This window comes from Loxodonta africana, chromosome 13 (assembly GCF_030014295.1).
Source record: "Loxodonta africana isolate mLoxAfr1 chromosome 13, mLoxAfr1.hap2, whole genome shotgun sequence".
In the NCBI taxonomy this organism is placed as follows: Eukaryota; Metazoa; Chordata; class Mammalia; order Proboscidea; family Elephantidae; genus Loxodonta; species Loxodonta africana.
Genome location: NC_087354.1, coordinates 32,118,276 through 32,133,715, shown reverse-complemented (window position 1 = coordinate 32,133,715; position 15,440 = coordinate 32,118,276). Strand labels below are relative to the sequence as shown.

The following is a 15,440-nucleotide window of genomic DNA, read 5'->3' as shown; positions in this document are numbered from 1 at the left end:
CGGTGGACCCCACACTTTTCTAGGCTCCTGGGAAGGTGTCGTGTCTAAACAGGGCCAGCGCCCACTGCTGCACTCTCGCTCCCTCTGGCGTGTACTGCATAGACGCGGTGGTGTGGATCGCGCAGCATTGGAGGGACACGTGCCCGAGGCCATGGACGCGGACCCGCCTCTCTATCACCCCACGCGCAGCACTGCGTCTGCTCAGCCCACTTCCTGGCCTGGAATCTCCGCAAATACATCAGAGGCCCAGTGGCTGGGTGAGCGCAGCCCTGCTACCAATGCAGGACACCAACCTCCTCCCAAGCGGGCTAACTAACGCACTCCTGAAAGATTCAGACTCTACCCCTTTCCACCCAGGCCACGTTCCTTCAAACTCAGTATCTGCCCAAAGCCGCCATAACCAGACTAGACATGCCGATTCATCGCGGGTCTACCCTTCTGAAACCCTTATGAGCAAGCCCACTCCAGGAAGGCGTTCTGCACCAGCTCGCAGAACCCGGTCACAACTATTCCTTAAACTGAGGTTCAGGCCCCCCCCCCCAAAAAAAAACTAACCCATTGCCGTCGAGTCAATTCCAAGTCATACCGACCCTATAGGACAGAGTAGAACTGCCCCATAGAGTTCCCGAGGAGCGCCTGGTGAGTCTGAACTGCAGACCTTTTGGTTAGCAGCCATAGCACTTAACCACTGTGCCAACAGGTAACGCTCAAATTCAGGCCCCGCCCCATTTGTATTCGCCCAATTGAGTTTACCTACCCTGCCAATTTCCATCCTTCTGGAACCGCCCAGTTCCACCCTGGCCCACCAGTTCTGGCCATGCTACTCCTCCGGGGTCCTAGTTCACAGCCCTTATGGACTCTTCCATTCCCCAAGCCCAGCCTAGAGACCTCAGCCACCCAACCGAATACATCTCTTTCCACACCCAACTCAGGACCACAAGATCTCCCTTCTTCCTGCTCGGGTCATTACTTGCCCTCTGATCCAGGCTGTCCTTCCCAGGGGTCCCTCGGGCCTTGGGAGCTGAGCTGGAGACCTCGCAGGACCCCAGGAGTTCTGGCAGTCGCACCAGAACCTAACTCAGCCTCCAACCCCTTCCTTTCCTCGCTGGGTGTTGGTGGACGTGATGGTGGACTAGGCGTGGACCTCTGATCCTCCTGAGTGGGTGTGAGGGTTTCAAAAGGGGCCATTTAACTGTTCTCCAAAGCTGAACTCGGGGTTCACAGTCCTCTATCTTCTCCCCATCTCTCGTCCTCAGCCCACTATGGGCGCTTCTATACCAGCCCGCCTCCCTCCCCCAATTCCACTACCTCCAGGAAGCCTCTCGGCTTCCCGCTTAGAAACCAAGGTCCAGATTCTGAAGGAGAAGTGGGGGCAGACAGAAGGATCATCTGAGAAGGAGTTCCGTGTGCGGTGCCTCCTTCCTGTCCTCGGACCCTCCAGTTTGCGGGCTCGAGCTTCCCTTCAGCCTTCACTCTTCCTCCACCTGGGTGGGTGAACATAAGCGCACGTGTCTGGGATGAGCGGAGCCCCTAGGACTCGTTCCGCAAGCCCAGGCTGTCAATGGATGGGGGCAGGTGGATTGCATCCTTCGAAAGGCTGTCCTACCGTCAGCCCAGCAGCCTCCGCTCACTCCAAGCCTGGAGGGGTGCAGAGTCCCTTTAAAAGACAAGAACCGTCCTTAGGGGAGGAGGGGATTGCTGAGGATTGGGGCGGGCCAGACCCTGCCGCACCGCCCCCCGCCCCCTGCGGACACGCCCTCCGCCCCGAGGGCGCCGGCGCCTTTAAGAAACTCAGCTCCCGGGCCTGATTGATAAATCCGCGCGCAGCCTCCGCCTCCGCAGATTGCGGCTTCTGCAGAGGCCGGGCCGCACCGCCGACCTCCGCGGTCAGACCCGCTCTCCCTTTCTAGGCCCCAGTCGAGCCCCGGCCGCTCAGCCTCCTCCCCAGGGAAGCCCTCCCTCGGCTGCCCCATGTCGGCCGCCCCCGCCTACAGCGAAGACAAGGGCGGCGCCGGCGGCCCCGGGGAGCCTGAGTATGGACACGACCCGGCGAGCGGCGGCATCTTCTCCTCCGACTACAAGCGGTGAGGGACCTCGCCGAGAGGGTCGGCAAGGGGCGCGGCCTCCATAGCCGCGCCCGGGCCTGGCTTCCGCGGTCCGCTCTGGCACCATGGACAGCGCCCCGACCCGGCTGCCCGGCCCCGGCCTCGCCCAGCCCCACGCCCGCGGCGGGCCCCCCTCCCTTGGCGGGCCCCCCTCCCTTGGCAGGCCCCTGGCAAACGCGGTGCCTCTCTCCCACATTATACCCCCTCCTTCTCCCTTCACGTCACCACTCTTTCTTGGAGGGGTCAGCCTGGGACCCGAGAAGGGGGGAGGGTTCCCGAGGCTGGTGGGGGTGGGCCAGACAGCTCTACCTCGGCACCGACCATCCACCCGACCCAGGTTTCCCCTGTTTGTGGGGTTTCATCACCAGTGGTTCCCCATCTCTTTCGGGAAAGGCCCGGTTGGCTCCAAAGCAACATCGAGGATGGGTCACGGTGGGCGAACTTGAGCTTAGGGTCCTTCCAGGAAGGCAGGCCCTGGACCTAGACCCAGAACCTCCCAGGCCTGGCACCTCCTACAAGTTCGTTTTCCCTCCTTCTGGTTCCCCTGTTCTCATCCCTGCCTCCCATCTGGCACTCCCGCTTCTGCTCTGCACCTATATTCCCTGTATCAAATTCCCACTCTCCCCCTATCTTAGATTCTCATTCCTTCTTTCTTTCCTAAATTCTGAAACAAGAATTTATTAAGGGGCTACTGTGCCAAGTCCAGAGGTCCCTAGGTGACGAAAACGGTTTGCACTCAACTACTAACCCAAAGGTTGGCAGTTCAAACCCACCCAGTGGCACCACAGAAGAAAAGCCTGGCGATCTGCTTCCTTAAAGATTGTAGCAAAGAAAACCCTATGGAGCAGTTCTACTCTGTAACACATGGGTCACCACGAGTCCAAATTGTTTGGACTTCAGTGGGTTTGGTTGAAGATAGGTCTGTGAACAAGAGACAGTCCTTGTCCTCAAGTTGCTCTAAAGGGGAGCACAGATGGGGAAACAATCCATGATAATTCGGAGTAGTGGGGGCACCGGGAGGGAGGTGTGAGAGGAGTTTGTTTCTGGCTCTGGAGAGCAGGGAGGTGAGAGACAGGGATTTCCAGACAGAGGAAAGAGTGAACAAAGGCTGGGAGATGAAGGAGCATTAGGCCACAGATTTAGTAGGTGCGAGTACCCTGTGGCCAGAATCATAGTGCAAGCCACTGGAGTGGCCAAAATGAGGGTGGGGAAATGCCAAGGTCGGGGAGGAGGGCTCTTGAAGGGTTCTAAACAGGTTTCCATTTTAGAAGGATCACAGGCTGGATTACAGAGACATTGGAGGTGAGCTGGATTGAAGGCCAGAGGTGACCGAGGGGTGTGTTGAAGTTGATAGTCTAGATATGAAGGAGCCCTTGATTAGAGGAGTGGCAGAGGATTTGAGGGCCACTGTGGAGGTAGAAGCCACAGACCTGAAGATAAATTGGATAGGAGAGGGGGGCTGGGAAGATAGGGATAAGACTCAGATTACCAGCTCAGGCAACTAGATACATGGTGGTGATATTCACTGTAACGGGAAATAAAGAGGTTACGAACAGATTTGGGGAAAATAACGTTGAGGAAGTGAAGAGCATCCAGGGAGAGTGGATGAGTTCAGACAAGGCCTAAGTCTGAAACCTGAGGACTCCAACATTAGGGGTCACCAGAGAACAAGGGGGAAGTGTTTCAAGGGAATGGGGAAGTGACTCAAAAGGCAGGGGGGAAATAAATAAAGTGTGGCTTCAAGGAGGGGGAAGTGGTCAGTAGCGTCATTGCCCATTGAGCTCAAGTAAAACAAGGAAAGAAATTTCATGACCACTGGGTTTAATAAGTAGGAGGCCTTACCAACTCCCCAAACTCCCCACTGCCTGCCCTGGTAGACCAGTTCTCATGAAGTGAGGCGAGCAAGAGCTAAGTTATTTTCTTCCCCCAATATTCTATTATGAACAATTTTAAACATACAGGAAAGTTGAATGAATAATACAATGAACACCTGTGTATGCTTCATCTAGATTCAAAAATCTTTGAGATTTTGCCATGTTTCCTTTCTCTAACCATGTATATATAAATTAACCATTGAAAATCCCATGGAGCACAGTTCTACTCTGACACACATGGGATCGCCATGAGTTCAGGTTGATTTAATGGCAACTGGTTTGGTTGTTGTTTTTTCTAACCATATAGTTGTTTTTTTGGGGGGTGGCGTGGGGAGGTCTGAACCATTTAAATGCAAATTGCAAACATCTTGACCCATCAGCCCTAAATTAATCAGCATCTAAAGCCAGATTAAAATGAATAGAGGATGGAATAGTAGGTAAACAAACAACACACAGTGAACGGGAATTTTACTTTCAAGACATTTGACTATAAAGGGAAGAGAGACAGAGTTTCTGGAGGAGAAGATCAGTTCAAGCAGGTTTGGTTATTTTATTTTTGTCTATTGTCAGGATGGGAGAGACTAGAGCAAGTTTAACTGCTGATAGGAAGGAGCCAGTAGTGTGGGAGAGACCGAAGGGAGTGAAAAGAAGCTCCAGAGCCCTGCGTTGATGCGGGGGAGGGTTACAGAGAGCTGGGTGGGAGGACTCTGCCCCAGAGGGAGAAGGAAAGGAGAGGAGAACCTAGATGCAGATGTATGTGAGTCTGGGAGAGGGAGCAGCAGAGGATTTTTTCTCAGGCCTTTCATTTTCTGTGAGAAGCAGATAGTGAAATTATATTAAGATTGAGGGCAAGGCTGTGGGTGGGGACTTGAGGGACGAGGGGATTTGGAATCCTCCTGGTGTATAAAGCTAGCCAGCCACCCGGCAGGGTAGGGGCAGTGCAGGACAGTGGGACAAGAGGGCCACGTACATGAGCAAGAGAGCATTTGGAGGGATGGATTGGGGCCTAGGCCAGGTAGGAAGAAGGTAAAGATGAGACAAGGCCAATAAAAAAAAAAGGCCAATAGGAAGGAAGAAATCAAGGAACTGACTGTGGAAAGACAGGCGAGGATCAAGAGGGTTGGAATCAGAGTGAGAAGGGTATGTGAGGTTTCTGAGGAAGAGCAGTTCTGGGAGGATGAGATCCGGCTGTGGCGTGGGAGTAGAGCTGAGGCCTCACCTCCCATTGGATCAACTCCCCGACCTCCTAGTCCTCTCCTCCCCTCCTCTGAGACTGGTGCAGCCCTAGTCCCCAGTCCTGCCCTCCTCCCCTTCCTGAGCCCTTGCCACTGAACACTGCTGAGGAAACCAGAGCCTTCCTCCCTGCCAGTGTCAGGTTTCTGAGTTTCGGGGGCAGGCCATCTGGTGACAGTGACGAGGGCAGCTCTGGCTCCTGGTCAGCTCAGTCTCATTCCTGAAAAGGGTCTGGCTCTCCATGCAGCAATTCCTGCAGCTCCCAGGGTCCGTGGTGAGGCCAGGGGCTAGGGGGCCCCGTGGAGCTGATCAGGAGGCTGCCAGCCCTGTGCTGGACCCCGAAGGTGGGCCCCCACCCTGGTACCAGGCCCTTCAGCCCGAGGAGCTTCGGCAGCTGCAGGCCCTGGAGGAAGACACAACCCCAGAAGCTTCCCTGGAAAGTCCTGACCCAGAGCATGGCCAAGGCCAGAACCAGACCCAGCCACTACGGTATAGAGGGACCCCTGGCCCCCCACCCAGCCAGGAAGGCCAGGGTCACTGACAGCTCAGACTTCTACAGGTCCCACCTTCTCAGGGGGAAGAGGACTGGGCTGGTGTTTAGGGACCAGGCTGTGTGTGTGTGCAGGTGGGGGAGGGGAGGGGAGGAGGGTACACAGAGGCACAGTATGGGGGTAAGTGTATGAGTAGGGGCAGATGAGGAGCATAACCCTCCACAGACTCTGAGGGGAGGAGATGGGTCAAATATTTGAGAGTTGAGGTCCCACCTTGATCTTTTCCTCTCCCCAGGCCCTGGCTGGGTGGGCTCTGGGTGGATTTTGGGGACAGGATAAGGCACACACTGAGTTTAGCCAGCTTCTTCTCCGCTAGTGGATTCAAACTTGGGTGGGGAGGAGGGGTGTGGGTCAGGGGAGGTGAGCATGACTGGCCTAAAATGCCTTGTTGTAGCCCCTGACTGTCTCCAGGCACCCCAGGAAGTCCCTCAGGCCAGGACAGGGGTCAGGTCAGAGGAGAGCAGTGTAAGGGGATCTGACCATGGGACATTCATGTTTCATGGCCTTAGGGTGTTGCTGGCATCTCTCTCTTCCTCTCCCTCTTGGGAATATAAGCTGCTAGGAGCAAGGATGGGAAGACTCAGGGTGGTCTCACCCTGGAGGAATGCTGCTATCTGTATTGGGTATATGCAGGGAGGGGTGCCCTTGGTTTGACCATCAATCCTGCCTGTGCTGTCTGCTTTACACCCAGTGGTCCCTTCTTCCCTCAATTCCCTTGCCCAGGAACCTTCAGTGGCCTGGAATGTATGTGCCTGGCTGGGTGGCCAAGGAGTGGTATGGGTGCCCCAGTGCATGCCCTGGGGCTGGCGCATTTGACATGGGTCTGTGGCATTTGTGGGTGTGGTGAGAGCACCCTGGTGTGAAGAAGTGGACTCTGGAGCAAACCCAGAGTTCTAGGAGTCTGGGAAAACTCTGACCACCTCCCACTAAAGCCCAGTGAGAAGCCATGCCCAGGTGACAGGTGAGGACACTGGGCCTGTGTAGTGACACCCACCTGATCCCTCTGATGGAGGCCAGAAGACCCCTAAGGCTGGATATATTTGATCTTAGAATCCTGAGTTTATCATCAAGGATCTCAACTAGGACTCCACTGGTCATTTTGCTGAGTGACCGAGTTTGTCAAAAAGGTGTTATGTATGTGGTGTGGCTGTGGTGTGTGTATACATCTAGGAGAGTGAGTTTGTTTCTGTGAGGCATGTGTGTAAGTGTGCCTGTAGGGGGATGTGTGTGTCCATGGAAATGTGTGGGTGTCTGTAGGGGTATGTAGGTTGGCTGTGTGAGTATCTATAGGTTTGTGGGTGTTTATGTGTGGAGAGTGTGTATCTGTGTAGGGAAGTGTGTCTGACTGTGTTTCTGTGTGGGTTGTAGATATATCTGTGGTGGGGTTTTGTGGGAGTTAATGGTTAATGTGCTCAGCTGCTAAGTAAACAGCCGGAGGTTCAAGCTCACCCAGAAGTACCTCGGGAGAAAGGCCTGGCTATCTACTTCCAAAAAATTAACCATTGAAAACCCCATGGACACACAGGGGGTTGTCATGAATCAGAATCGACTCAACGACAATTAGTTACTGGTTGGTTGTGTGTGGGGATAGGTGTGTCTATGGGTATATTATGGAGGTTGTAGGTGTGTCTGTGAGGTGTGGGTGTGTCTTGAGGGAGATGTGGGAGCATCTGTGATACATGTGGGTGGCAGAGGGTATGTTGGTGGTACGTGTTTGGTGGGGGCGTTGGGGTGTGTAGGTGTCTGTGGGGTGTGCGAGCTGACTGTGGGTGTATGTATGGGGGACCCTAGGGTACAATGGTGTGCATTTGTAAATTGGAGAAGGTGGTGCCTAGCTCTGTCATTCTTCTCAGACCCTCAGTGCTACTCAGGCTTAGCCAGTGGTCTGTAACTCTGTATGCACTCCAGCTGTCCCTTGGGAACTGGCACCCCAAACCCTTCCTCTTGACTCCTGGCTGACTCACATGTTTCTCCCAACCCCAAGTCCTCAGGTCTGTACTTTACCACCACCACCACCAGCCCCTCTCTGGTCCTTCTCCTCTGGTTGGGGTCCTGCCTGAGCCTTCCCTGGCCTGTGTCCTTTCTATCTGGCTGGGTCCTGATTGATCCCCTAAACCCTTGTGCCCTCAGCTGACCCCTTGTGCCTCCCACCAGGCATGATGACCTGAAGGAGATGCTGGACACCAACAAGGATTCACTCAAGCTGGAGGCCATGAAGAGAATTGTGGCGGTAAGGGGGGAAGGAGGGACCTCCCTTGGGGGAAAGGCCTGAGTGTCAGAGAGCAGCTCTCCTTGGCTCCTTGTGGATCCCTCCCTAATCAGTGCTGTATCTTTGCCTATCTCCTTCCTCCTCTCCTCTGATGCCACCACCTCAGATGATTGCCCGTGGAAAGAATGCTTCAGACCTGTTTCCCGCTGTGGTGAAGAATGTGGCCTGTAAGAACATAGAGGTAAGCACTACCCAGGGAAGGATCCCTCATCCCCACCTCCCCCAGGAATAAACTCAAGCTGGGCTGGGAGTGAGGAAGGGAACCATTCAGCTCTTGGGGGCCTGACCTGCTGAGAAATATCCTCTGGCCCAGGAGAAGACATTGTCTACCTGTCACTGAACTGCATGTGAGTCAGGATGAAGGACCCAGGATACACTTTCCCCATTCACTGCAGCTGGCTGGGGTGATGACATTCCAAGGGGTGGGACACCAGCCCCTGGTTAGAAACCTGCTCTCCTCCCAGGTGAAGAAACTTGTCTATGTGTACCTGGTACGCTATGCGGAGGAGCAACAAGACCTGGCCTTGCTGTCCATCTCCACCTTCCAGCGTGGACTAAAGGTCAGAGGTCTCAGTTTGGCTCTTTGGAGCCTGGGTCTCATTGGCTCCATATTGGAGGAGTGGGCCCAGGTAGAGGCTGTGAGCATGGGGGAGGCAGAGTGTGGAGGCCCCTTCCTATTGCCTAAAGTTGGGAGGGGGAGAGTCAGAGGGTGGAGGCCCACTCAGAAGGAATGGGAAAGATGAAGTGGGTACCCAGGAACCTATCTCTCCTCCTCTGAGGAGCCTGTGATAACGGCTGCCTCAGGTATGAACCATGTGAGCCACTGGCAACAGAAAGTCCCTCCCTCAACCCCACTGGTGTAAAGGTGTTTGTTTCAGCCCACAGCCAGGCAGAAATCAAACTTGTTAAGACAAGATTCTGTGAGGGAGCTGCTGACCTGGATTCCTCGCCTCTGGGCATCAGAGTTTTAGCACTGGCAGGCTCACCTAGTCCAGGTATCTGTAGTGAACAATGACTGTGGGAACCTTTTCACCTGGAATTTGGTAAGGAGAACAAAAGGGTTTACTTAGAATATCTGAGCCCAGTAAAAAAAAAAAAAAAATTTTTTTTTTTTCTTTTTTTTTTTACTGAGAGGAAAACAGCATAGTTTACTATCAGGAGAGTTGCTTTGCACATGGAAGTTGTGTTCTAAGATCAACACAGAAGACAATACATGTTTTGTCAAAACAAACAATGAAAATTCCATCTTAATAAGTTCAGTACAGCCAGTCATCCCTCTTGACTTGGAGCATATTAATCTTTCTTCTGTTTAGCTCCAGCAAAACTAATCAGCTTGTCTTAGAAATCCAGGGGTATAAAAAATATCAACACTTTAGCACCCTTGCTGTGGTAGATGCTCCCAGGCAGGCAGAAATTGGGACAGTGGGAAGACTCAAGTCAGCTAGAATGGAGTTGTGGGCAGAATCCCCCACACTATTTAACTTGTGAAGATTCTCACCTTTTGTTTCGTTTTGTTTTTCCCAGGACCTATAACTGAATTCACGTATGTTAGATGCATGCATGATAAGTCTCCACTGACTGCGCTTTTTTGGCTAATCTAAGATATCTCAAGGGTATAGTCGTCCCTATCACAGCCATTCTGTGCTCTCTCCATCTCAGACCTTTCCATTCTGATTATAACCATGAACCCCTTATTCTTTCCATACATTTAGTTCAGATCCCTGTGGAAGGGAGTCTGAAACACCTAGCTCATCTTGTCATACCCAGCCATTCTTTAGGTTGCTGGGTAGACTGCAAATTGATTGTCTCAATTGGTTCCGTCTGCTGTGGCCAGCAGGTGGGGTTGGCAGGGTCTGCTTTTTTGGGGTGGGGAGGAAAACATCACCACTTGCATGAACAATTCATTTACTAAGCAAATACTTGGGTATCTCTATGCCAAGCATTGACTAGGTTCTTGGTGTAACATACATTGATGTAGAACAGACATGTTTTCTGTACTCACAGAGCCACAATCAATAAATATAGATTGAAATATATCATTCCCAATTACGGTAATTGCTGTGAAGGAAAAGAACGGGGTGCCATGACAGAATGACAGGGGAGACCTAATTGAGATTGGGAATCTGGAAAGTGCTTCCTGATGAGGTGACAGTCTGGCTAAGATCTGGTAGAGAAAGTCACTTCTATATGAAGTGTGAGCTGCAAGTAGTTTTCTTAAATGTAAACTATGCAATATCAATAGTACAAAGCCCAGAAACTGAGCAAAACTATGTACTGACTTGACCTGTCTGGGCCTTTTTTTCTTTAACTTTTTATTGAGGAATAACTTACACACAGTAAAATGCATCTGAGACTATTTCTTCACCAGTAAAATAGGGATTTGAACTGATGAGTGGAGTCCAACTGTTTTGTGGAATCCTAATTCATTATGAAAAGTTCTGCTTTATATATGCTTAATAAGGAGCCCTAGTGGTGCAAGGTTAAGTGCTCAGCTGCTAACCTAAAGGTTGGCGGTTTGAACCTACCCAGTGGCTCCTCGGAAGAAAGGCCTGCTGACCTCCTATAAAGATTCAAAAAACTACACTCATTGCTGTGGTGTCAGTTCTGAGCACAGTGACCCTACAGGACAGAGTAGAACTGCCCCGTAGAGTTTCCAAGGCTGTGATCCTTATCAGCTGATTGGCAGTGGGTTTAACCTTTATGGAAGCAGACTGCCACATCTTCTGCAGAGCGGCTGGTGGGTTTGAATCACTGGCCTTTTGGTTAGCAGCTGAGCACTTAACTACTGCACCACCAGGGCTCCTTCCCTTAAAGATTACAGCCTAGAAAACTCTATGGGGCAGTTCTACTCTGTCACATAGGGTCGCTATGTGTCGAAATTGACTAGATGGCACCTAACAACAATATGCTTACTGCCTGTTATTGCCACTGAACTATAACAATAAACAAATGAATATTAGGGGGCATTTCTAAGACTTTATTTGGGAAAGAGAGTTCTGCTTGAAGGATCCTTCCAGCTCTCACAGTATATGAGCCTAGATCTTAATTGCACGGGGACTGAGGAATCTATTTTTTGATTGGACCTGCCTCATCTCCTTTTGAAAGACCAAACCAGTAAAAAACCTGGCCGTCAGTCAATTTTGACTTATGCTGATCCCATGTGTGTCAGAGCAGAACTGTGCTCCCAGATTTTTCAGAAGTAGATTTTTCCCAGGTGCCGCTGGGTGGACTCGAACTGCCAACCTTCTGGTTAGCGCATTAACCGTTTGCACCACCCAGGGACTCCTTTTAAGGACAGCTCACTGGAAAGCTGCAAGGGCAGCTGCTCAAGTCTCATTCCTGAGCTCCGCCTTCTTCATGTGCCCTCACTGCTCTGGCCCTATAGACTTACGGCTTGCTGGCTGAAGAACATCCAGCCTTTACCTCAGGCACTTTACTAGATGCTATTGTGTTGATTGCTCAGATTCACCTGGGCCTATCAGAGGCCAGGTCTTTCACTTCTGACCCTTGATTCACAGAGCTCTGCAACCTTAGCGTTCCAATGATAAGGTAAACAGTTTTTTTTTTTTTTTAAAGCCAAAACCGTAGAATCCAGCTCAGACTGGCAAAAAACCTTTTTGTTTGAATGAGAATTAAGCCATTTTATAAAAAATTTTATAAACATTGTTTTATAAAAGTTATTCTGGAATTTTTGCAGAGACAACTTTTGCAGTTACCAGTAGTTTCTACAGTCTGCCCCTTTTACTCTTTTAGAAAATCAGAGGTCATTTAGTGCGATGATCACTCCAGAACAATGGTCAGCAAACCTTTCTGTAAAGTGCCAGATAGTAAATATTTTAGGCTTTGAAGCAATACAGTGTCAACTATGCCAGCTACTCAATTTTGCCCTTGTAGTGTGAATGCATCCATAAACTAGTGGGCATGGCTGTGTTCCAATAAATTTTATTTACAAAAAGGCATTGGATAGATTTGACCCAAGGGCCATCGTGTGCCCACCTCTGCTCTAGAACATCTCTGCCAGGTCATTTCAAATGATGAGGACCTCATTCTGTAAGGCAACTCACGTCATCTTAGGGCAACTATCACTGTTTTTGAAAAACTCTTTATGTTGCATTGAAACATACCTTGCTGTAAGTTTTAAAAATTTATCTCAAGCTTACAAAAAGTCAAAGAATATAATGAATACCCATATACTTAACATAAGAAACAAAGCATTTACCAAACAGCCAAAGCCCCCTACGTATCTTTCCCGTGTATTTGTTTATATGCATATCTTTATTCTTTTACTACCTATTTCTGAATTCCTAAACAATATGTCATTTTGTAAATTGTATCATACTAAAAAAAAAATTTTTTTTTTTTTATATACGTATTGCTCTGCAACTTGGTTTCTTTGTCGTTGTTTGGCCTTTCCTGCACATTGGAACCAGCTGTTTCCATCTAGGGTTCTTTCTTCAAGGCCATGCTTGCTTTCTTAGCAGCACACCCATGTGGTTGGCTCCATTTGGACAAGCCTCCTGTTGCTAAGAGGATAACCTAGGCTTCCAAATATCCTATCCTTGTGTAATTGATCCTTTCAGCCACCTATGAAACCTTATTATATTTCATTTTATTGGCTTCCCACAGGGCCTAAGTCCAGGGTGATTCTGAATCTTAATTTTGTCCCTCCTGATTCTGTGTCATCTTCCAAGATGTTGATAAGCTATTCAGACCAGGGCAACCCACTTCAGTTTCTAGGTTGAGACCGATCTCTTCATAAGCCTCCCCCAAGTACAATGTTTTACCAAGCTGTGGATTTTCCTAACTGTACAATTGGCTGGCATTTTCCCACACTGTCAGGAAGGGGCTTGGTCAATAGCAAAATAATAATAAAAAAAAAAATCACCTTTCATGTGAAAAGGGCTGTTTGGGTGTTACAGAAATAAAAGACATGAATTCTGCTCCGAAAATGCCTACATAGTAGGTGAAACAAAAGGCTGGCATCAAAAATGGCAATACAGGAGAAAAAAAAAAATGACAGTACAGGAAATGATATGAGAGACTGAGAAAAGCCTTTCTGAAATCCAAGTCCATTGTACTAACCTAACATCTACCAGTCTAGTTACACTTGCAAAAAGCGAAACATTTTTTGCAACTTCGTGTGACTCTATGATCATTTCCAAATAAAACGCTAAAAAAAAAAAGCAGGCATTAGCAGCTGCCTTAATATGATTTATTTCTAAGAAAATATAGACTCCTGCTTCTCAAATACCTACTTCTAAACCATCTTAAAAATAAAAAGTCAGTTCTAGAATTGTGCCAGGGATTACCACTAAATTCACCTGTGATTTTGTGAATCTTCTCTTTTTCCGTTTTAGAAAATCAGGGTAACATCTATCCTTCTTTAGTGTTACAGCACCTCTCCTATGGCCCATAATTCTCCAAGATTAACAGTAATTTACACCTGCTGCTGCTGAAGATAATGGGAAGATAGCCTAAAGCCCCATGATTTCAGTACAGTGTGGCTAATGCTCTTATCAGTATATAATAGGAGCAAAAAGGAGAGGTCTACATATGCTGCTTTGAGCTCTGCAAGGTAAAGAGCAGTGTTTGAGAGGCTGCTGGGAGGCAGGAATGTAAGAACAAATTATTTGGAAGGGAGACCAGCTTCCATTTGCTGGCGATCAACTCAGGCGTAAATAAAGGGGCCCCCACTCGTAAATCAGGTTGGCTCTTTCGGAAACATTAGGTGTTCTGAAAATTTTTCACTCTTTCTGAAGGTGAAGCTGCCTATTTCCATACCTGTTTGGGTATCAGATTTCTGAAGCCAGGGCCAAGAGTCAGTATTCCAAGCAGTGCCCCCAGGTACCTCACATGGCACAACAACCAGGCTCAGGTCAGGAGGCAGGGAAACAAGAGCTGGTGGTAACTGGGGACAGTGACTTGCAGAGGGTGTACCCTCACCCCAACAGGGCACTTGGTGCCTCTTCACTGCTGTGCCCACCTCTGCCCTTAGGATCCCAATCAGCTGATACGGGCCAGTGCCCTCCGTGTCCTCTCTAGCATCCGTGTGCCCATCATAGTACCCATCATGATGCTGGCCATCAAGGAAGCTGCCTCGGACATGTCACCCTACGTGCGGAAAACAGCTGCCCATGCAATCCCTAAACTCTACAGGTATGCCACAGCCCCTGCCGTTCATTCCTGGGGATTGGTTTCCAAGCCCCCATCCCACTCCTGGCCTCACCTGAAGTCCCGCAGACAGCCCCTCTTTTTACCCTTCAGGTGATTTAAGGCAGTTTGGAGAGATGACCCAGATGGAGGACAATGGAGATGGGGGTCCCACCTCTTTATGAATAATCAGGGGCTGGGGTGCAGGAGGCTTGGGCAGGTATTGGAAAGGCTGGCAGCGGGGGTACAAATTCTCCTTGACAATTTCTCCCTAAGTCTGGACTCTGACCAAAAGGACCAGCTGATAGAGGTTATTGAGAAGCTTCTGGCCGACAAAACCACGGTGCGTATTTTGGGCACACAGGGATGGAAGAAGGGAAGGTACGGGTCAGGGGCCCATCTGCCTCTCCCGTTCACCCTCTTGCTTCTGCCCGTCCCCCAGCTGGTGGCTGGCAGCGTGGTGATGGCCTTTGAGGAGGTGTGCCCGGAGCGCATCGACTTGATTCACAAGAACTACCGGAAACTTTGTAACCTGCTCATCGACGTGGAGGAATGGGGCCAGGTGGTCATCATCAGCATGCTTACCCGCTATGCACGCACGCAGTTCCTGAGCCCCAACCAGAACGTGAGTGGACCCAGGCGGGGTGAGCGGGACCGTTGTCCAGGGGAGGCTCCCACTGGCTGGCCTGTCTGTCTGTCCCTCCAGGAGTCCCTCCTAGAGGAGAACCCCGAGAAAGCCTTCTACGGCTCGGAGGAGGACGAGGTCAAGGGCCCAGGGCCAGAGGAGGCTGCTGCCACTGCGCTGCCCGCCCGAAAGCCCTACGTCATGGACCCGGACCACCGGCTGCTGCTGCGTAACACAAAGCCTCTGCTGCAGAGCCGCAGCGCTGCCGTGGTCATGGCGGTGGCGCAGCTTTACTTCCACCTGGCGCCCAAGGCTGAAGTGGGCGTCATCGCCAAGGCGCTCGTGCGCCTGCTGCGCAGCCACAGGTGCGCACCTCCTCGCCCCGGCACGGATATGGCCCGCCCACACCCCTGGCCCGGCCCGCCCCCCGGCACGGCCCCGCCCCCAGGCTCTCCTAGGTGACTCAGGCCAGATCTAGCCCATCACGACCCACTGCCCCGTACCTACTCCACCTGCTCCTGCACTGGCTCCGGTCTGGCCCTCCTCCTCCTGGACCAGGATTCCTGCTCCTACCCTCCCTGCTATTCGGCCCACCTTTCTTATCCCCACCCACTGCCCCTTGCCCCAGCGGGG

General features: G+C 50.9%; 1 protein-coding gene across 3 annotated transcripts in view; it reads left to right on the top strand.

The window, feature by feature from the left end:
• The first annotated feature begins 1,971 nt into the window (after positions 1-1,971).
• The window catches only part of AP3B2 (adaptor related protein complex 3 subunit beta 2), a 28,769-nt gene continuing 15,300 nt past the window's right edge, over positions 1,972-15,440 (top strand). For 2 of the 3 annotated variants that reach the window (XM_064267181.1, XM_064267180.1), the window contains exons 1-8: positions 1,972-2,084; positions 7,918-7,993; positions 8,139-8,213; positions 8,497-8,592; positions 14,028-14,188; positions 14,459-14,525; positions 14,625-14,807; positions 14,889-15,172. In XM_064267181.1, the coding sequence (XP_064123251.1) occupies positions 1,972-2,084; positions 7,918-7,993; positions 8,139-8,213; positions 8,497-8,592; positions 14,028-14,188; positions 14,459-14,525; positions 14,625-14,807; positions 14,889-15,172 (1,055 nt within the window). The remainder of the gene's footprint in view (positions 2,085-7,917; positions 7,994-8,138; positions 8,214-8,496; positions 8,593-14,027; positions 14,189-14,458; positions 14,526-14,624; positions 14,808-14,888; positions 15,173-15,440) is intronic. The other variant, XM_064267182.1, reaches the window with a different exon arrangement.